The following is a 21,764-nucleotide window of genomic DNA, read 5'->3' as shown; positions in this document are numbered from 1 at the left end:
GATACACAGCGGAAAGCCTAGTTCAATCATGATCAATTGTTGCCATCTTCAAATCGCTTCTAATGCCCGACTTCTGTGTCTAACCGCCCACGCTTCTTCTATTGCCCCTTTCCCTTATTAAGATGCATTCGATTCCTTGCTATCAAAAACAACGAGATTGAAACCTTGCATGATGCTAACATAACCGAACCAGCTATGTCGCCCAACGAATAGCCCACTACTGCTAAACGCCCCCTGTCCAATCCTGATTTTTTTTATTGACACCATAGTCGGGCGTATCGAACTGGGCCTGCCTTCGGGTAGCAGTCCTTCACCTTCAGGATGTCTAAGAAATGGGCCCGTGAAATATGTATTTCCTTTTCCTTTTCCTCGCTATTCTTTTTCTTGAGGTTTCTACTATCATAGGATATGATATACCTTGAACTGAAGCTGTGATATTTCCATAGTAACCTAGCTCACTATTGACTCGCCATCGATACCAACATTCGTTTCATATATATTGAACTAGTCTGTTTTTGACAGCGTCTGGAAGGTTGCTCTCCGGCTTGCCGTTCTCTGCCAAGAGCCTGCTGCGCGGGAATCTCTCTTATCCATACAAGTCTCCTGCTATCCGCCAATCAATCAGCTCAAGGACCGTGAAAGGCACAGCGCGTGGATATATCTTGCGTCTGACCTATTCATTCATTCGCTGTAGGTTTTCCTCCATTGCTGAGCGGAATTTTCTCTAAAAGGGACCGTGGCTAACGTGTGAAGGCTGAAAGTGACGCTTCTCGATTCTGCTATCATCTCTATGACTATAATACGAAGTCCCTCCACAACCAATCTTTGAAAACCTCAAAATGGCCAACTCTGGGCTTCCTGAGGGCTGGGAGAGTGACTATGATGGCAAGCGGTGGCTCTACAGATACACAGCTACTGGTGCCGTTCAGTACAAATGGCCTCAGCCCGGGGATGAATATCCGGATTTCGTCGATTCTGCTATTGACACCATGGACCCTGAGGATCGCCTTGCAAGCCAACAGATGGGGAAAATGCGGAAGTCCGCCGAGGTTCGTAAGACATACGATTCCCGAATGAGTGCGACTGGCGGTCCATTGGGGTTTTACGACAATGATGAGTTTGGGAACATTGAGTTTTTTCAGCCCGATGCGTTGATGTACATGGGACCTGGTGCCTACACTGATATCAGCCCTTTGGGGGGCGATGATATTGAACAGCCATTGCCTGATAACGTAGCAGAACTCCCCAACGCATCAACGAATGCCGGGGTGTCGCCACTAGCCAGCGAAAGATCAACTCCAAAGCCGGCTAATGCCAATATGAGCGGACATCCACAGGCCGAAGACAACTTTATCGATGGAGGGTTTATCATGTCGGCCATAGAATTGGCCTCTACAACGCCAGTGGGGGAACTTCCTTCAACCAACACAGTATCACCACCTGTAATAAGCATGGAAAAGCCGCCTGCCCCACTACTACCTCCAAAGATGGCTCCAGACGAGTGCGAATTTCCGATGCTTGATGGAAGAGAAATTCAGTCAGATACTAGACGCTTCACTGGATTCTACGACCCTGTTGGACTTGTAGCTGAAATGCCTACCGAGTTTACGGGTATTTCCAAAGAGGAATCCGCTCCCATTGAGCTGGGTGACCACCGAACTATGGCCCCCATAGAACGAACTGCGGCTCAAATTCCTGATATCCCTGAACTATGTTCCGCCCCAGTTGATCAAGGCAAAGATCGCAGAGAGGAAGAAAAAATATATAGACAGCAGATTAGAGCTCAGCAGCGACCTTACGGCGACCGCCAATATCCGTTCCAGCCACAACACGATGTTACCGATCCACTGCCGGTATCTCACCAGTCAAAAGAACATGCCAATCCAGTGTCGCAGTCTCTGCAGGCTTCTCATCCTACTGTATCTGGAACGAAATATCAACCTTTTACTCCAGGTGCCGTTATTCCTCCTAAAAGAGCTTCAACAAATGAGAAACACCCTCGGAGGGGCTCTATAATCATGGGGAGCGGCGCATTCGAGGGGAAGGACCCGGTTAGACCATCTTCTGTTCCGCCAGTCCTGAGGGCTATGCCGCCTGTATTTCAACCTAGCCCACCAGCCAAGCCTCCTGTCGTGTCAAATGGCTCAATTGCTCAGCATAGGGTTCCTATTCTCCCTAACTTCAATGGTATTGACCAGAACCACCAGCCGCCTTTGGCATTACGCCCTGGAGTTCCGGTCTCTAATTCGCTTGCCTTGGGTGATGGTACACCAAAGGCGTCACCAGTGCCTGATGAGAAACCCAAACGTGTCCTTCCCTATCCTGACGATGACCATGAGTACGACTTGGGCCAATCGCTATCTCGACCGTTGCAGTCGATTTCTCACATTAGAGATCATAGGGCGGCTTCTTTTCCAACGGTTCATCGCCGTACGAATGAAGGTAATGGCATACCCAAGTCCTCATACAATCCCATGAAATCTGGCCCGGATTCTTCTGTTGATGGCCAAAAATTGGCGGCATTACAGTCCAAATCTAATCCTACGCAATCCAATAGCTTCGGGCCGATAAACACACCAGCAATCAGTCAGGTGGACTCCGCTCCTGCGACCACCCCCGCTTCCATGCCATCAATTTCTGTTTCTCAAGAGCAAAATGGCGCCTGTCCGTTACCGCCATTCAATAACCAGGTTGCAAGACCGAAAAGCCAGGGCCCTCCTCACAATGGAGGGTCCGTTCCCCCTCCGTCTTTGACTTTGCAAAAGGGCTTGCCACCACAAAGCAGCTTGCCAACTCATCAAGATTCGTCTCCAGGCCAGACGGGCCGGAGAGCCAACGGAAAACTTAGACGACATTCTATAGGGATACCAATTGTAGCGCCTACGAGCGCCGAATCGCGAACTGCGCCTGGAGAGTCTCCTGCTTCCGCAAGGCTCCCACGACAGCCTGGTAGTTCTATGAATTTAGCTCCACGAGCTGATTCGTTTTCTAGTCGTCGCCCATCGGTTCCTGACAGCGTTCCTGAACACCCGGAAGAAGATCAAACCCCCAGCGAACTGCCAGCATTAGGCCCCTCTCGGTTGTCATCGAATTTGGCTACCGACTGCCAACTACGCCGCCATTCGCTGGGAATGTCTAATGAAGTTGGGCGTCAACGGATACCTGGTAACCGGAGCTCACCTCTTTCTTTTCAAGGCGTGACACTATCAGATCCAGTGACTTTGCCGCAAAAGTCTAAACCCGATACCCAACCTAAAAATACCCGAGCTAGGCCAGCTTCAGCATTCATTATGGGACGACCACTTCCTCAGACTAAAGACAATGCCATGGTAATCCCATCTAGAAATGATTCACATCTCACTACCCACAAGTCGGGGGTTCCCCAAAGTCAATCCGATCTTACGGTAGCTGACTGCTTCGTTAATACCCTCTCTGGGTCTATTTTGCATCCGCATATAAATGACCAGTCTACAGCAGAACTGCCAACGCATATAGACCCTGTTAGTGTTTCTCCTTCTGCTCCAAATTTGTCAGCAAAAGAAAGTAGTTTTGGACGGCGACTATCAGTCGGGTTATCCACCAAAGTCTCACATAGCGTAAACGACCCGCCGAATGCAAGCCAAGCAGCTACAAGTCCTTCAACCCCGCGACAAGTCGCTGCCCCCTCCACTAGTAGACCCGTTTCTATGCCACCACCTCCTCGGTTCTCGACCTTTTCTTCTACTACTGTAAACATGACGACAATTCCTCAGCCGCAAAAGTTCTTGAAGTTAACGCCTGTGCCGAAGCGACCGGAACCTGTAACTGAGGTCAAGGGAAAGGGCGGATGGCTATCCAGACTATTCAGAGGGTCGAAGCGGAAAAGCGTGCCTTCGTCATCTTTTAGAGTCCTTAGCTTACCCCAGCTCTCACCAGCGCTTGCCGAACCTCCCACTGCTAATAATATTGAACCAACTGCTAAACCCAAATTGAGACCTGAGACTGGGGCTGAGTATCTAGCTCGGGAACGACTAATGACTCCCAAAGCGCCCGTCCTGGATATTAAGGGAAAAGGTTTACAAGACTCGGCCCTCAGTGACCATCAAAATGGACCCCAGGACATTGCTTCAGGGACTTCTGCTGAAAAAAGGCCCGAAGAGCTGCATGTCAGTCAATCTATTAATGATGTGTCTGGTTCTGCATCAACCAATGCCCCGAATATTCCCATGGGTGAAAAAGCAGCGGTATCGCCTATGAAACCGCCGGCAAGGAACGATGCTTCGGGCGAACTCTCTGTCTCTACCGAGTCTATAAATGGCCTATCACAACCGATTTCGCCCATTGTTGATTCCGTCGGTTCTGATATTCTAGGTACTCCAACTACTTCGTCTGAAGGTGTTTCACGGGCTCACTCGGGTCATTCTAAGATACAAAGCATTGCGATTTCCGATCCTGGAATATTTGACGTGGGCCTTGATTCTATATCAGACCAAGCCTCTGTTTCAACTATGGATATCTCTGAGGCTCAAGCTCAGCCTATCCTTCGACCTCAATTGATAGAGGTCTCTGCGCCTGCATTAGTTAAAGTCAGTGCATCTGCATCTAAGACGTTTCCTACCTCCGCAGACAATGCGGCTGAGCAAAACCATGGCCTTATCTCTCCTTTGAATCTAAAGAAATCCGATCGAACATTCCTCCCAGAGTCCTTTGTACCTGGAAAGTGTGACCCCGAAAGACCCGAGCAATGCAGCGACATATCCGCACAGCCTGATGGTGTTCTGGAAAAGACACCAGCCATAAGGAACTCACGAAGCGATATCCTGGAAGCAGAACTCATGGATGCATTGTTGTCTTATGGAAAAAACCATGCTTCATCAGAAAGAAGCATTGAGCCTGCCGGCGGTTCCTTGTTGCCGGATTTGAGGTTTGGAGCTAAGTCGCTACCCTGCGTTCAACCTGAGCTTTTTGTGGCTCCTCTGTCGACGCCACGCATCCGATCTACATCATCCGGATCAAGCTTTGGGCCAGCATTGTCGAGACCCTTGAGCCCGGCTTCTTCATCTGTTGGAGTTGACATGGGTAATAGGATCGGTGACTTAGGTGCGACTAATAGCAGCCCTAGTATGCCGTTACAAGGTCAAGAAAATGGTCCTGCTCTGCCAATGATTTCTGGCTGTTTAAACTCCCTCTCCGTTGAAGCTACGCATATCAGCGTGGGTACACCTTCGCGTGGGGATAGTGTGTGGAAGAAGTCGCCGAGTCCAGACTACTCAGGTGGTGATTGGGAGGGGGAATGATACCAGGCAGGTTAGGCCGACTGTATTCCTCTGAGAAAACGGGTGGGGGCCTGGAGACACTTCCCGAGCCAGGTTAGTGGGCTTAGCAGCTATGATAGTTGATTTATGATTTAATTGATACCTTGGCTTTTGTGGTTCATTCATTTAACATCTACTCGTATTTTTGTTAGAGGGTATGTCCATCCGTCTTCTTTTAAGTCTATCCTCTATTTTCTGGATGGGACCACCTATTTGTGCTAGTATATTTAACGTCTACCTGCTAATTTTCAGTAGCATTACGATAAGGAGCAACTTGGATGGTGTGGCCTTCCGACACCACTTCGGGACAGCCCGGACGGGAGCATCTTCCGAGAGACCAGCAGGCCGCGCCGGGGCCGCTTTGTCACGTAGACTGAAAAAGTCGGATAACGCCGACTAATACCGCGATTGCAAATCCGATATGGTCTAGGGGCTAGGATATCTCGCTCTCACCGAGAAGGCCAACTGGTAGGTAGACGCTAAATAGTACATACATACATACATACATACCGAGAAGGCCGGGGTTCGATTCCCCGTATCGGAGCGTACAAAGGCATGTCACATGTTAGTCTGTATCATGTTGAGATGGTAATCTTTTTACTTGTTACCTTGATTCTTTTTGCTTTATTTCTTTCTCTTTTTCTACCAAAAACACGGTACGCGGGATAGAGAGTCCTCCTGCCTTTGTTGCCGGACCCTAAAAAGTCATAGGAGATGCCCGAAATCTATGCGTTCCTGTCACTGCTGACCGCCTAGGAGTCCGGAAGATGCCGTCGTATTGCTACGAAATAACAGTAGGCAGACGTGAAATAGTAGTACATACATACACACTTTCTTTCTTTTTTTTCACTTCTTTTATTCCCTCCCTCCTTCACTTTTCCTTGTCTTTCCTAGCACCCAGAGTCTAGGATATTCCGAGCGAGGCCGTGTTCAGCACCACTTCGGGCGTTATGCAGCTGTTTCTTATTTATGTCTCACTGCGCCTTGTGTTCTGGCCGTGCTTGGATATAATTACTTCTAGGACTTTTTGATCCAGATATAATCCGGGCGTACGGAGACAAAAGAGGTTCCTGGCTAAGTTGATGATGATGATGTGGGCTTTTCAACCAGGTAAGGAGTGACTCGACTTGTGCTGTAGCCTCTGCCAGAGAAGTGCAAACTGGATTGGGCTTTCCTGAGACATTGGCACATATCGTACGAAGGACCATGGGGGAGTGCGTAAAGTCGCCTCATTACAGCGTCGCTAAAACATAATGATACTAGATGGAAAGGACAGGAGGTAGAACGACAAGAGCGTCAAGAGAGGAAACATACAGCTGCATCGAGGCTGCATACTTGAGTCAGGCTGGCAGTCTACGCCCCTCGACTCACTTCCGAATTTACAAATAAAACAAAGGACATGAATGCAAAAAAGCCAGGCCAATAGTATCATGTTAGACGCCTGATCGCAGCCGCTGTTCAGCTAATGATATAAGACTCAAGATACCGGTCTAACCGTGCCAGGTATCAAAGTACAAAACCAACCAAGTAAAGTTAGGAGGTTGAAAACGGGCCGGAAAACGTTGGGGAAGTCCGGAATACGGTTACCGAACAAAGATACTTGAAGGATCAAGAAACTGTTAGTGGCCAAAAGAAGGGATGGGGGATTCTAACATGGCTCAATATGATTGCTGATAGGGCAGTCTAAGTACAGCGCAGGGTGCCTCTGATTTGGATGAAGCCTGCACTCATGCAAGATATTGGCTTGCACTCTTTTTTTTCTGCATCTTGCTCGCCATAGATTAACAGACTCGTGTCATTAGTTAGCTCGCTGGTTTTGCTGTGCATGCATATAGCATGCAACAAGCCTTGGGTTACTATGTCTTATTTGTCTAAGGAGATACAGCGCGACCTACCTGAAGCGCATGATCCGTGACATCATATCTTGTAACCCATTTTTTGAAGGACAAAAGGCAACATTCTTATATCGACACCCCTCACCGCGGTAAGATCGGTGCTTCGAGTGGGGGAGGGATAGGAAGCTTCTGTCTGGGCTGTATGTATGTGTGCGACAAAGTCGAGAACAGTCCTATAAGCTGCGCTGCATTACTCACTGCCACATGGACTCTTTTCTATTCTGGTGCCCTAGATTATACGAGAAGGTGAGTGCCCCCGGCCCTCCCCTCCCCCTAGTTCCGACTTGTAAGGCTTACAGGGAGACATGGCAAAACAAGAGAGTCGTCGTCAATCTCTTTGGGCCTCTGTTGTTATGCTAAACCTCCGGAAAGCGCTACGTGCTGGGTGAAAGGACTAAGCCAGCATCAACAGTCCTGCATATCAGATTGATAGATCTACCATTGTTCTTTCGGAAAGTGTCAAGACAGTTAACCGTCTGGATCGGTGGCAACACCAGAACATTGGGAATCATGCAAGGCAAGACTGGTTTCCGTAGCTCAACTTGTTGACTCCTCTGCACTTTGCTTTGCCTGCCTAATAAGCATGTACGTGGCGGTATTTTGTTTTGGAGACACAGGAGAAACAGCTGCACAGCCAGAAGCCAAAGCAAGAGGCCGGTACTTTGGGCTGTCCGTATACTTGAGAGCCAATTACTTGATTTGGATATATCAACTCCCTTCCTGAACGTCCTATCCGGACGCCCCCTCCCCATGCCATCTTGGCTATCTACGCCCCGATGTTGCCTACAGGATTAGTGTGATGCGGCCTCAAAGGCTCCCTACACATGTGCCCGCCATTCTATAGTGGCCTTTTCCTAGTCTAGGAGGAGCTATCCAGCGCTTTTAAAGACGACGCGCCCCCTTGCCCCCCCCCCCTCCGACCTCCGACCCCTACGTATTTTTTCCTCTGTGCTTCCCTCATAAGCTGGGCTGTATCCCACATCTTCTTTTTTTTCCTTTAGAGAACACTTCAGCCCATCGCTAGAAAGCAAGTATCTCTGTCTTAATTTCAAGCATACACACTACCATGCCCTCGGAGTCCTCAGCAGCGTGGTTGAATACATCAACTGCGGATGGAAGCAACACTATTGTGGGAAAGACGCTAAGCGTCCCCCATGTGATTCTGTACATTGCCATTGTCCTCGTTCCTGGAGTCCTCTTCAAGATATTCAAGACTCGCAAAGTGCCCAAGACTATCGACCAAGATGTAACCTCGACGCCTGCGCAAACAAAGAAAAAGATTCCTGTCAAGGACTTTTACCCTGGAGCTTTCCCCGGACCGCGACTGTTCCCCATTATTGGCCGTGTTCACGACCTCCCTCGCTTCAGCATGTGGCTCAAGTTCAAGGAATGGGCTGACGAGTACGGCCCCATCTTCCAGACTCGCATGCTTAACCAGAAATTCATTATCATCTCGAACGAAGAGCTTGGACGGGAGCTTCTCACCAAAAACGGCAACAGTTTTGCCGGCAGACCCCAGATTCAAGCTTTGATCAACCACAAAGCCGGCCCTGTATACTCTGCCTTGATGGACCGCCATGGTCAGTATATCTGTTTGTGCTCCTGGAGAAGCTGCTCTAACTAACAGCCTGCCACATAGATACATGGAAGTACCAGCGAAGGTGGGTGCACTCTGCCATGGCTCTTGCCCACCAGCAGCACTTCTTTGGCCACGTCGAGCGTGAGACCAAGCGCTATCTGGCAACCCTTCTCATGGATCCCGAGAAATTCCACGCTTACACACGTGAAATGACTGGTCGCGTGACTTGCCGTCTGGCCTGGGATGATGCATCCCAGGGAAAGCTTAACGGTGATACTGCCATCGAGACACTGACACAGATGTCAGTGTCGGGCCCTATCATTAACACTGTCTCTCCGTTATGGCATTTGGGTGACTTGATCCGCCACAACCCTTGGCGCGACTTCGAAGTAGCCCGTGAAGGCCGTCTCAAGGTCTGGTGGCGCCAAATGCTGCTTTTAACTCGGAAGCGATTCTTGGAGGGCAACCTGCCAGATGACACCTGGGCCTATAGATACTTTGAGCAGCTTTCAAACAATGGAAACCCAACGCTAGAAATGAGCGAAGAGGACATTCTAATGGCTAGTTGCATGCTTGGTTTCCAAGCTCTAGTGGGCGCTGTTACAATCTCTGGACCCATGCAGTTCTTCATCATGGCCATGGGCCTACACCCCGAATGGCTGCAAAAGTGCCAGGACGAAATCGACCGCGTCTGCGGTGACCGCATGCCTACCACTTCTGATAGTCCTAATCTTCCAACTGTGAGGGCTTGTCTCAAGGAGGTCGTGCGCTGGAGATCTGGAGTTCCCCTAGGTATGTTGAGAAACAAGACCGATCCCAGATAACTGGTCAAGTCCCTGAAACTAACCCACATCTATAGGTGTTCCCCACCAATGTGAAAAAGATCACGAATTCAAAGGCGTTCTGATTTCTAAAGGCACTATCATTCTAGCTTGCGAATGGTATGTTTCAGTCCCACCAACATCGACTCAGCGACAATTCAGCGTGTAGGTTCATCCACTGACTTAGAGCTTAGGAACATCAACCGCGATGAGGAGGTCTACCCTGACCATGAACACTACCGCCCTGACCGCTGGCTTGATCCCTCTTTCCCTACTTACCAAGAGCCTTTGAGCCGGTATCCGAACTTCCGTGAGGGCAAGGGCATGCACAGCTTTGGCTGGGGTCGTCGCACGTGCCTGGGCCAGACGATTGTCGATGACGAGATGTTTGTAGCCGGCGCCTCTTTGTGCTGGGCTTTCAACATCAAGCAAAAAGTCTGCCCGTTGACTGGCAAGGTAGTGGAATTTGATAGCCAAGCCACCAACTCCAACGTTATTCTGGAGCCGGTTCCGTTCCCGATGGATATCAAGCCTCGGAGTGACGAGCGGGCGAAGCTTATTCTCGAGCAGTACAACGAGATTCGGCCGGAGATTCGAGTGTAAATATGTGTGGCTCAGCTTGGCTTATTGTTCGAAATGCAGATATTTAGTGTGTGTAACTATGTTTCATGTGGTAATTCTAGCCGCTTGGCTGGCAAGGAACACTTAATTTGTGATAAATAGAAGAAAAACTTCTCATAATCAGTAGTCATGCAGTGCGCAGTGGTTACAAATCTGTGACTCTAATTTATGGCTTGAGTCGCAGTCCTAGATCGATACTTTGAGTGTTGTGCAATACTTTAACCTGCAAATACTAACACATGCGATATTGCTGTTTCACGAAGTGAACCCAACCATATACAGGGTTACACAAAAGGCTACTTCAGTTAAGATAAGACAGTTCCCAGGGGTTTATCCATTCTGAAAAGCTTCAGCGTACGTGATGGGCGAGCCAGAAAGAAAGAAGCATCCTCGGACTCTAATAAAGTCATTGCATGCATCATCGCCTTTCTTCCCCCAGACAACGGTTTCAGGGTCTCGAGAATGGCTGCAGATGAGCTGTTCTTATGCCTTTTGATTTGTCTTCCGAGGTATTCAGACTGTGAGTTGTCTTTGGGGTCTTAGGAGCTCGGGGGCCAAGCAAGCTTGTCTCTGTAACAGCACATCAAGCTTCCTAGGTCTAATGGAACAAGCCCAGCTTCCCTGAACCCCCCCTTAATATTTCTTCTCATCTTAATGGCCTGGTGGGCGGCATAAAAGACTCGGGGGAACTCAGTCTTCGAAGCATAGGCAATAGAGCATCTGATTAGTTGTTCAATCCCTCGACAGCAGGTCTATTTGAGTGGCCTAAAGCACCCGACATTGCGAAGTTGGAGTAATTGAGAAATATTGTGAAGTCAACCACATCATTGCGTTGTGTATGACGCCTCATTTATCTCAAAGTCGGCTGAAGTGATGATTGCCATGTCCACTGACGATAAGGAGACAATAGCGGCTAGTTGGTCAAACCATAGTGTGTTGATTGCCCAGATGACCGTAACCGATTCTCGGTTTCCTGGCTGAACTAACTTCGCCTTTCCACCTATTTCCGCGTCCGTAAGAGCCATCCCACTCGCAATAACGCCCATCACAAGGCTATAGATGCCAACTAGGTTGATACCGTAATTTGCAATTATGTTCTTCACGAGCCTAAACCAATCGAGAATAAAGGCTGAATCTTCGCATTTGGCCTTCTGGTAGTCATATCTACGATTGAAACACGCCTAAAAAGCAAGCTTTCGATCAGGAGCTGTAGAAAGTGGGCAAACAACGGAAATGGGTTGCAGGGGAATCCCCACCGACGCTATGTGTGGCCATCTCTTCTGCTGTCTTAGTCTTTTGTCTGCTCATACTAACCAATGTAGAAAACACACACTCACCATTGATCCATTCTGTCTCGGTTTCGCAACCACTACCCCCTCCCCACTGCCAGCCTTCAGTAGTTTAGTGATGCCGGGCTCTTCCCACCCCATCAAAGCAAATCAATGTATGCCACTGAATTTATTGTTTCCAATAAATCAAGCACCTGGCGGAAACCAACTGCTTTTGGGTTGATGGAAGTGTCTCTGCGGTTTAGATCTAGCTCCATATATAATAGGCTAGGCCAAAGTCAATCAATTACTGCAACTATTTTCCTGCAAATATTGAAGCCGCGCAGAGACTAGAAGTATTACGTGCTAGTTCTAGCAGATATGAGAAAGGGATAATCGGTGAGTGATGTCTTGTTAATTGTTAATTTTTCTACAGAAATACAGGGTTTTTCAGCCAGGCCAATAGTATTACAGCCTTCTGAACCTAGCTTTCACTAGAGGACAACTCGGGCGCTACACATCACCAACCCAATTTGGTTTTTGCTGACATAAGCAAGGCTTCAAATCCGCTCATGTCGCATCTCAGAGCTTGAACGAAGTGGTCAAATTTCAATTTTTCCAGTCTCAGCCTTGTCACATTGTCCACTCCTCAGCGCCTTTCCACCCTCTCCAAAGCTCGTACAACCCTTTTTCCTGTCCACCTCCCGGGCTCCGAGCACTCCAAAATTCTTTTTCTTGCGCCCAATCATTCTGCAGCTATATCTATTCAGCCATGACTTCCACAATCGGAATTCCCATTAAGCTTCTGAACGAGGCCCAGGTAAGCCCTACAGCCCAGGTCCTCTTGAAGAGGCCAGCTGCATGCCTTTGCAGTAGCCTAGCATTGCTCTTGAAGGCCCATTTCCTGACCTTCTCTTTTTTACAGGGCCATATTGTCACTCTCGAAATCTCGTCTGGCACGACCTACCGTGGCAAGCTTCTCGATGGTGCGTTGAGTCCGATTCCCCATCCAAACCTGCATTAGATTCACCCGAAAACCCCTCTACCATACTATTAGCCGTTCCCCTACACGGACATCTATTAGTACATGATCCCTTTGCTAACATTGGAGGGGTAAATAGCCGAAGACAACATGAATGTCCAGCTCAAGGACATCACAGTGACAGCACGCGACGGCCGTGTCAGTCACTTGGAGCAGGTCTATGTCCGTGGCTCACACGTGCGGTTCTTCATTGTGCCCGATATGTTGCGCAATGCTCCTATGTTCCGGAGTCGCAATGTGCGTGGCCGTGGTGTCGGCCTGGCACGTGGCAGAGCAACAGTCTCTCGTGCGCGTGCAAGCGGTGGTCGGGGTGGTCGGTAAAATGGATTAATATACCCGAGGAATTGGTGCTCCATAAGCCTTGAAAGAGGATCTGTATGGCTCGCAAACTTTCTGATACCGATACGATTACGAATAGCAGCGAGGCGATAGAAGATTGAGAAGAAGGACATGAAAATCACGATACAAGCGACTGACTCTGCCCTGATACGGGATTAGGAGCATGAAGAATATACCCCGACTAATTGACGCTGGGCCAACTACTCGGAAAGGAAAGGGACACCGGAACACATTACTAGCCATGCAAGTGTGGTTGCTATCTTGGCCTGTTCAATACTGTTTACATGCGGCGTTTTACATTTATTTTCACTTGATTTGACCCCAACATTAGTTTTGATGCATATCTAAACATACTGTCCAATCTATTTCCGTTCCTGCATCGAGGGCGGGGCCCTCCCTCATTACATCGTGAATGAACGTCTTGGTGGACATCGCATGCAAATGTGGTGCTTCTGTATTACTAGTCTTACATCTCCCCCAAGGTATATATGTACATGATTGATGCATCTTTTGCCCACCCCCTCCATTGCGCTACTTAAGGTTAGCTAGGGCCGCCTTCGCCCTAGACACAACATCTCTTAACAACGTGTACTTGTCAGAAGAGGCAGACTCCTCAGCCTTGCCATCCAGCACATTCGCCATACTTCTTTCAGCAGCTCTAACAGCCTTGCGCCCCTCTTCGCGAACATCGTCTTCCCAGAACTTGCGTGCATTCCCCCACTTCCTTTGCATACGGCCTAGGCCCAAAACAGTCCCCAAGGCAACGATCGATCCTGCTTCGTACACGGAAAACTGCGATGCATATATCAAGGCGCCTAAAGAAGCTGAAAGACCAGCAGAGCTGAACGTCTGCAGAACCAGCTTCTGTGATAGGGCTTGAAGAGCAGGGACTGTCTCTTCTTGAAGATATCTCCGAGCAAAAGAAATGTGTGTAGGCCATCTAGGTGCTAGGTGGGCATTTTGTGTAGATCCAGATAACCGACTTGCCATATCAGTTGCCTTCGGGTCGGCGAGGACTACTGACATGGGCTGCGAATAGGCTGCAGCATGTCCCGGTAGACTCTCGCTAATACGGCCAGCGAGAAAAATCATATCTTTATCTGCACGAGGCAGAAATCGACTGTGTAAGATATCTGATGTCAAAAGTCCAACGTCGTCAACGCGCCAAAAAAGCTTCCACCACTTCATCTGCTTCCATCGTCGGCCACTAAATGCCTTGTCCAATTCCTCTTGGAGTTCAGCATGTGCACTCTGTGACCATTCGGCAAGAGCCTTGAAGAGGGTCGCGGTCTCTGGATTTGTTTCAAGGCCAATTGTTGACTTGGTCCCGTTTTCGGCTTCTAAAACGGCAGCATCAGTCTTATCGAGAGTTGACGCAACTAGACTGCGAATAATGGCTTTAGTTTCAGATGGTGACGAAATTGCACCTTCTAAAATCCACTCGCGAACTTTTGCAATATTGCTCTGTGTCCAAAGTCTCTCGAATTCCATCCCGTTACTAGAACTACTGCGGAACAAGTTGATGCCTTCAAGTCCAGCACCAACGTTGAGGACGTCAAACGGGAGCTTCTCGCCACGGCTTGCTGAGTAGCCAGGAATATTAACAGCAGCAAGAGTCACGGGAGACTCATGAAGCGACGAAACGGCTCCTAGTTTTGAAGCCCCAGTAATGCCATCAGCAACAGCAAGTACCTTGTGAACTGGGGTTACAAGCGTCTGTCCTCCTATCGAAATAGGGACGTCAAGAAGCCCATCTTCCGATAGCTCAGATGAGTGGGACCTGGCAAGTCTTCGGTCTTCCACAAACAAGAGCTCAATGTTGTGTTTGCTCCATGTCGGCGATGCGATATGAAGTTCTTTCAGACTTCCAGCCTGTGATATGAGACTACTCTTCTGGCCATCAGGAAACTTGCTTATGCGCACGACCAAGGGCCGGGCTGGGTCGTGGTTCTCCAGCTCTGATTCCCACTCTTGTGTATCTGCCAAAGGATCGGCAAAGAGGGCTCGGATGAGCATCTTGGCGCTTGACGCTGATTCCCCGTTGCTTGCCCCAAGAATGGCAACTCTGATAGTTTCATCGCCGGCAGCCTGTTCTAGACTGTTGATAGCCAACTGTAGACGCGTTGGGCTGGCATATCCCAGCGCATGTGTGCCGATCTCGTGCAGGTGTCTAATGAGCTCTTGTCGTGGGTCTGCGTGCATTGGTCCGGCATGTGTCGTTGCAGTTCGACGTGTTGTCAATAATAGCGCCCGTCTAGCCAGGCCAGGCTGGGATTCGGAGGGGAGAAAGGGTTGAAGTGTGAGCCGCTTTCGGCACCCATAGGGTAGCCGGCCAGCGAGCCGAATTGCCATTTTTGTGGCTTGACGCAAAGGTTGTTAACTAGACTATCTGGCGGGATGGCTGCTGAGAAGCTAAAACCCGATTGGATTGGCAGAAGATGGAGTTGGGCTTATCAGATATATGCAACTATAGGTGCACACCGAACAAATCTAAATTGCGTACAAAGACCTGGGCATTAAAATCAAAAACTTGACTTCAACACAAAATAAAGCGCAATCTCGCAATAATGAATGTCTATCCCCAAGGTCAAATCAACCAACACACAATGGAGCAGGACAATGATCCCAGCAAAGCTTCGCAGCTTCCAATAGGCGTCTAGGTTTTTCTGCCCCGCCACAGCCTTGCAGCTTTAACGACGTCACTAAAGATCCGCTAAAAAAAATATTTTCAGCCTTGCCAAAACTTTTTGCCCTTTGGTGCAACTTGTGGCATTTACAGGCCCTTTTCTCTACCAGTCTGCCCTCGACAACCATAAACCGATACAATGACGCCTACAAACTACCAGCCATCGCCGTTTCTATCGTCGTCAACACGAAGCAAAACGAACTCGCTATCGCTCGTCTACCTTTCTCGCGAGAACCTCGTTCCCTTGATCCTGCAAGACTCACGCCAAACCGGTGTCTTCGATGGCTATGCCGAAGGAGCTACTCTTAACAGTCGCTTCGGCTCTTTTCCCCATTCGACCCTAATCAATGTGCCGTGGGGCTCGCAGGTCCGCGCTTCCAATGTAGATACTGGCTCTCGTGGCCGTAAGCGCAAGCGGAATCATGCCGAACAGGAGGAAGACGAAGCTTCCGAGGTACCTACAGCAGCATCTGCTGCTGGAGATTCTCAGACTGATGCCTCTGGTTCAGCAGTTGTCAAGAAGGCTGTCACTGCTGCCAGTGGATTCCTACATATCCTAAAGCCATCGCCCGAGCTATGGACACTAAGCCTTCCACATCGCACACAGGTTGTCTATACACCAGACTATTCCTATGTTCTTCAGCGCATTCGTGCATTCCCAGGCAAGCGCATCATTGAGGCCGGCGCGGGTAGTGGCAGTTTTACTCATGCTTCTTCCAGAGCGGTATACAATGGCTATCCTACCAGTCCGTGTGATCTTAGAGGCAAGGTTTTCAGTTTCGAGTTCCACGAAGTGCGGTATCAAAAGATGACAGAGGAGATTAAGAGTCACGGGCTCTCTGGAATTGTGCAGATGACGCACAGAGACGTCTACAACGGCGGCTTCCTTGTTAACGGTAACGAAAGCCCGCAAGCAAATTGTATTTTCCTGGATCTACCCGCGCCATGGGAGGCGCTTCACCATTTATCACGAAGACAGCAGGGCAAAGCCGGTGAAGCTTTGAAAGACGAAGACCGCGACCCCAACTGGGTTTCTCCGCTAGATCCCAATGATACCGTGTATCTTTGCACTTTTTCGCCGTGTATCGAGCAGGTTACCCGGACTATCAGCGCTATGCGCCGGCTTGGTTGGGTTGATATTGACATGGTTGAAATTGCCCACAAAAGGTTCAATGTTTCCCGCGATCACATGGACAAGACTATGGCTACGCCCATTGTCGACGTTGAGGATGCCGTTGCCAAGCTTGACGCTTCGCTAAACAAGCCACAGAAGGGAGCTCGTTTCCGCAGGCTGGCTGACAAGACAGCGAAGCAGAACGACCGCCCTGAGCAGGCCGAGAACACCAAGCCTTGGCTTGAAGGCCGTGTCATCCACCGTCCCGAGGCCGAGATCAAATCTCACACTTCATATTTGACCTTTGCCACTCTCCCGCGCGAGTGGACGGTAGAAGACGAAGCTCGCGTTCTAGCGCTTCTACCTCCGTGCTCCTCGAGCAAGGTTATTGGTAGCTTAGACAAGGAAGCACGACGCAAGGAAAAGGAAGAGGCGTGGAAGTCCAAGGCAAAAAAGAATATCCAGACCGGACGCATGACTGTGCCTGTCACGGATAATACGAAAAATACCGAGTCAAAAGAACCCCAACAAGAGAGCAATGTCTAGTCTAACGGTCAGCCAGGTTTTTTTTATACCCATAGAGAAAATACTATATTGAACTGTCAAAATTACTCCATATTAGGGTTTATCCATTTTATATAACCCTCGTTATATGCATACATTGATTCTCAAGTCTTAGTTACTGTAGCCCCACCATAGCTTTCTCTAGACATCATTTACTTTTGTTCGATTTATTTTAGCCGGCTTGATCTGCGTGTTAACCTCGCTATATTATTTAGTAATCTCAACAGTTTATCGTGTTTTCTTTTCTTGTCCTAACAATACTATCTACTCCTAGCTACGGCCTTGTTCATTGAGTATGTCTTCAACCGCCCAACGCCGCCTTCTTCAAGAGTATCGAGCCCTCACCAATAACCCGCCTGATGGCATCACTGCCGGTCCCATTGACGAAGACGATCTCCTGATCTGGGAGGCCCTGATCCAAGGGCCTGAAGGCACGCCATATGAGGGCGGAGTTTTCCCCGCAGAGCTCAAGTTCCCCAAAGACTACCCGCTATCACCGCCGACGATGAAGTTCCTGGGTGAAATCTGGCATCCAAATGGTATGTGGGCTTTGTGGGCGTTTTTACCTCCCTCTTTCACTCCCCCCTCCCCCCCTCCCGGTCCTATTACTTTACTAGGGCTTGATATTAACGCAGCCCCCTCCGTCACTATAGTCTACAGCTCCGGTCTTGTCTGTATTTCGATCCTCCACGCCCCCGGCGACGATCCGAACCACTACGAGCACGCATCCGAGCGCTGGTCGCCGATCCAGAGCGTCGAAAAGATCTTGATTTCTGTCATGAGCATGCTTGCTGAGCCCAATGACGAGTCGCCTGCAAATGTCGAGGCTGCCAAGATGTGGCGCGAAAACCGTCCCGAATATGAGGAGAAGGTCCGTCAGAGTGTGCGTCGTATGCTTGGGCTATGACATAATGACGGGGTTGTGCTATGGGCTAGCTGGCGTTTTTTGAGGGACTTTATTCTATGTGCGTCCCTGTTTCGTTTTCTCCGTTGCGAAACATCCGTTGATTTATTTGCGTTTTCTTTTTTTGGGTCCGGGAGAGAGATGTAATGCATTCATCTCACTTTATCATATTTGAGGGTATAGTCATCAAAAAGAAATTCACGATAGCAATTCACTAATGATCAAGCAATTGTTCTATCATGCTACCATCCTCTGTTGTATATACTGTTCCTGCCAATGCTGCTTCAGCTATTCTCACAATCCATTCTCTGCCTTGAATTTATCCCAGCTCTCATTGAGTGTTGCAAACACAGTCGCAGCAATCAGGCGGACTTCTGTGCTTGCATCCTGAGGAATCTATACACGTGGAGCCGTTAGAAAGATTTGCTTCGTTATCTCATGTCCGAACATGTTACTTACCTTGTCAGGATGCGTCTTTGCAATGGCTTTCATATATGAGACCTTCACCTTGTTTGCCAGCACTAGTTCATGGAGGCCAACCTTCTTCCACCCACTGTTTTCCCAGAGCACTTTATCCAGGCTACCAATGAGAGCCCTGAGATTATCTCTCTTGCCATCTCTCCACGCTGCAATTCGAGCGTCGACTTTCTCAGCCAATGCAAACTTCTCGTCGTCTTCTTGCGCTGCAGCCTCGTTGGCCTTGCGCAATCTTTCTACAGCCTCAGAATTTCCGTTTGCTGGGCTTTTGGCGGCAGTGGGCCGAGGCTTGGGTTTTACTACCGCTGCAGGTGGCCGTGGAGCAGGCTTCGGCGCAATGGCTTTCTGGCACCGCTGCCTACCAGCAATTGCGGTGGGTCCACCAACGCCGGCCTCGACGCACTGCTGCCACACAGATCCGGCATCGGACCAGCGCTCCATTTGCTCCAGTGCCTCAGCTTTACGCGACAGGGCCTTGCCAAATAGGTCTTTCATGTTCCGCTTCTCCTCGTTACCGGTCTCCGTGTGGACCATGACAATCTCGTCTTGGCCACAACTCGGGCCAATCAACTGCAAAGCATCATCGGCATCCTTGATAGCGTTCTTGGGCTCTCCATTCTTCAGGCTCGTCAAAGCGCGGTTTGTTAGGAGGACAATGGTTAAGGGATGTGTAGATGGCAAAGAACTGAGGGAAATGCTGTAGGCTTCATGTGCAGAGGCGTAATCGCCACGCTTGAAGTGTGCTGTTCCTTGCAGTCTGTGCTGGGTCGAAGATTGTAGGGCAGCAGGAGACACAGCAGGTATCTGACGAGCCTTGGGGGCAGGTCTAGCGGCGGGCCTAGGAGTAGATCTTTGGCCTGTGGGTGCCTGGGGCTGGGGAGATGCCGACTTCTGAGGAGCTGGACGCTGAGGAAGTGCCTGTCTTTGTTGGGGTCTTGGCGCGGCTGAGGAGCTGCCACCTAACAGGTCCCCCTCAATAGATGGGGGTGAAGGCTTAGGTAGCTCTGAAGAGGGCTGCTGAGTACGGCCTTTTCTTCTGTTTGGGCTAACATAACTGCTGAGATCATCATCCTCCTTGGCTAGCTTTCCTAGTCTAGCCCGTGGATCGGAATTGGTAGACTTTGGAGCGTGCTGCTGCCACTTTGGAACGCCAGAAGGCGAAGCAGAAGGCCGCTCCCTTGGTGCCGATGCTGAAGGCCTACCAGAGCTTCCGCCCTTGCCACCCATTCTTCCATCAGACTCCAACATCATGGCCTCATCAGTGGTTGTCGCTGAAGAAGCCCTCTCACTATGCACCTGGGCTTCGCGCATCCACTTGGGCTGGCTGGGATCACCACCTGGTGGGAGTTCTTGATTGAACTCTGCCATAGCCTTCTGCACTTTCTTCTGACTTGTTTTCCAGAAAGAGTTAGCGGTCTTGAAAATTTGGCCAGATACAGCAGCCACAGTCTTTGAAAGGTCTTCGCCTCCCGCAGCATTATTCATCCAAGCAGCAGACCCTTCGCCGTTTTTGCTTTCTTGTTTAGGTGGTCGACGTGAGGGTTGTTGGTCTTGACTTTGACTATGGCTTCGGCTTTGGCCTGATTTCCCTTGAGCCTTTTCCTTGGCTTTTCGGTGTGCCTCATCTAAAAGCCAATTCGCAGCGGCCTGAACATTAGTACCAGCGCCGCTCTCAGTCAGCCCCCTCACTGCAGTCTTTTCATCAAAGCCATAGGCCATTAGCTGATCGATAGCTTTGTCAAAGGCAGGGTTTCCTGTTTTGCGGCTTCCTTGTTCTTGTTCACTCGAAGAATCAGATTCGTCGATAGGCGCTGCAGGTCTGTGGCGGCTTTTTGGAGCGGGCTTTCTTTCTTTAGCTCTAGCCGCTTCCTCAGCAAGTCGCTTTTCCTCCTGTTCACGGCGCACCTGCTCAACAGGCCGAGCCAAGTCACCCAGAAAATCAACATCATCGGTTGAGGTCGCTGGTACAGCAGGAGCAGCGCTTGATGAAGTTGTCTTGAAGGAGCTAATCCCAAACGGATCGTCATCAGTATTGTTGATAGGCGCACCAGTTGAGGTTGTTGTAGCAGCCCAATTGGTGGGGTTAGAAAGATCTAGGCCAGTACTTTGACTGACTGGGGTTTTCGCAGGTGGGGGATAATGACTTGCATTGTCAACCTTTGTTTCTGCGTTGAAAGCAGCAAAAAGGTCATCGTCATCGTTAAAACTAGCCTTGGATGGCTGGGTAGAGGAGGTCGACAAAGAGGCCGAGAACGGAGGCGGAACAACGGGCATGCCAAAGCTAGGCGTCGACGCGCCACTGGCGCCGGAGTTATACGACGGCTTGGGAAATGCCGATGATGCGTTAGGCGGTGTGCCCCGTGCGGCCAGCTGGTCAAAATTGAACTGCGACTCGGCCAGCTTCCGCTTCTCGGCCTCTTTGCGTCGCTTTTCAGCTTCAAGGAGTTCCTGACGCTCTCGCAGGGACAGATTGGCTGTAGAAGAGGATGTAGATCCTTTCGCAAAGCTCATTAAGTTGCTAAAGCTATCTTGGCCGGGGGCGGAAGCAGTGATATTTGCGGGCTTCGAGGTGGGGCCGGCGTTTGTCTGTGATAGCGGGGTTTGCCTCCCAGAGCTAAAAGGCGACGGAGTGGCGCGGAAGGAGCTGTAAGAGCTTGCATTATTAGGGAGATTGATAGAGTTCAAGTTCGAGGAAGGCTTCTGGCCCTGGTTTGAGGTCGATGACCAGGTAAGCCCTGAGAGATCGTCCATTGCGACAGCGGGTCGGTCTGGAGTTAAGTGGCGTTGAAGGTGTCGTGAGGGTGTTATAGTCGAGATTCTATACTACAGTGTATGCGACTTTAAATCAGCTAGTTCAGCAGGAAATTGCCCAGAGACTAACGGTATGTGCTGTTTTTCACGCATTGGAGCCAGATCAGAGTCGGTGACAAGCTTCACGTAAGGTCATAGCATAACATGGCACACGTACCTTTGGGCAAGAGGGCGGTCTATGTCAGCTGCTTACAGGTGGCGACATCTTTGAGGCTGGCATGCCCATTACTCTCAATTGCAACCCTAACCCTACCTGACATTGACAAGGAGAAGCTTGTTTCAAGTGCAATATTACAAACGTCGTCTATATTTTGCGCGATAAGCTGGCCCTATATGTAACGTCTTGTGC

General features: G+C 49.7%; 7 protein-coding genes across 7 annotated transcripts; 5 read left to right on the top strand and 2 right to left on the bottom strand.

The window, feature by feature from the left end:
* Positions 1 to 839: 839 nt before the first annotated feature.
* Positions 840 to 5,276, top strand: HOO65_010455 (uncharacterized protein; the record flags this gene model as incomplete). The annotated part of the gene is made up of 1 exon (XM_070999722.1): positions 840 to 5,276. One exon carries the CDS (start codon positions 840 to 842, stop codon positions 5,274 to 5,276), a length of 4,437 nt encoding a protein of 1,478 aa, XP_070862277.1.
* A 2,979-nt stretch (positions 5,277 to 8,255) lies between these two features.
* On the top strand, positions 8,256 to 10,192 carry HOO65_010454 (Cytochrome P450 monooxygenase patI; the record flags this gene model as incomplete). Its single annotated transcript, XM_071005609.1, has 4 exons — positions 8,256 to 8,769; positions 8,817 to 9,560; positions 9,628 to 9,709; positions 9,784 to 10,192. 4 exons carry the CDS (start codon positions 8,256 to 8,258, stop codon positions 10,190 to 10,192), a joined length of 1,749 nt encoding a protein of 582 aa, XP_070862276.1.
* Positions 10,193 to 12,250: 2,058 nt separating this feature from the next.
* Positions 12,251 to 12,841, top strand: HOO65_010453 (Small nuclear ribonucleoprotein Sm D3; the record flags this gene model as incomplete). Its single annotated transcript, XM_071006186.1, has 3 exons — positions 12,251 to 12,298; positions 12,404 to 12,464; positions 12,600 to 12,841. 3 exons carry the CDS (start codon positions 12,251 to 12,253, stop codon positions 12,839 to 12,841), a joined length of 351 nt encoding a protein of 116 aa, XP_070862275.1.
* Positions 12,842 to 13,390: 549 nt separating this feature from the next.
* On the bottom strand, positions 13,391 to 15,211 carry HOO65_010452 (uncharacterized protein; the record flags this gene model as incomplete). Its single annotated transcript, XM_070999721.1, has 1 exon — positions 13,391 to 15,211. The coding sequence occupies one exon, from the start codon at positions 15,209 to 15,211 to the stop codon at positions 13,391 to 13,393; it is 1,821 nt and encodes a 606-aa protein (XP_070862274.1).
* A 473-nt stretch (positions 15,212 to 15,684) lies between these two features.
* Positions 15,685 to 17,205, top strand: HOO65_010451 (tRNA (adenine(58)-N(1))-methyltransferase catalytic subunit trm61; the record flags this gene model as incomplete). Its single annotated transcript, XM_070999720.1, has 1 exon — positions 15,685 to 17,205. The coding sequence occupies one exon, from the start codon at positions 15,685 to 15,687 to the stop codon at positions 17,203 to 17,205; it is 1,521 nt and encodes a 506-aa protein (XP_070862273.1).
* Positions 17,206 to 17,518: 313 nt separating this feature from the next.
* HOO65_010450 (Ubiquitin-conjugating enzyme E2-18 kDa) lies at positions 17,519 to 18,130 on the top strand (the record flags this gene model as incomplete). Its single annotated transcript, XM_070999719.1, has 1 exon — positions 17,519 to 18,130. One exon carries the CDS (start codon positions 17,519 to 17,521, stop codon positions 18,128 to 18,130), a length of 612 nt encoding a protein of 203 aa, XP_070862272.1.
* A 291-nt stretch (positions 18,131 to 18,421) lies between these two features.
* Positions 18,422 to 21,355, bottom strand: HOO65_010449 (UBA domain-containing protein 7; the record flags this gene model as incomplete). Its single annotated transcript, XM_071005398.1, has 2 exons — positions 18,422 to 18,523; positions 18,587 to 21,355. The coding sequence occupies 2 exons, from the start codon at positions 21,353 to 21,355 to the stop codon at positions 18,422 to 18,424; spliced, it is 2,871 nt and encodes a 956-aa protein (XP_070862271.1).
* Between the last annotated feature and the right edge of the window lie 409 nt (positions 21,356 to 21,764).

Source organism: Ceratocystis lukuohia, assembly GCF_044167205.1.
Source record: "Ceratocystis lukuohia strain C4212 chromosome Unknown Supercontig1_pilon, whole genome shotgun sequence".
NCBI lineage: Eukaryota > Fungi > Ascomycota > Sordariomycetes > Microascales > Ceratocystidaceae > Ceratocystis > Ceratocystis lukuohia.
Note: the sequence above shows the minus strand (reverse complement) of the source record. Positions and strands in the feature narration are given on the sequence as shown.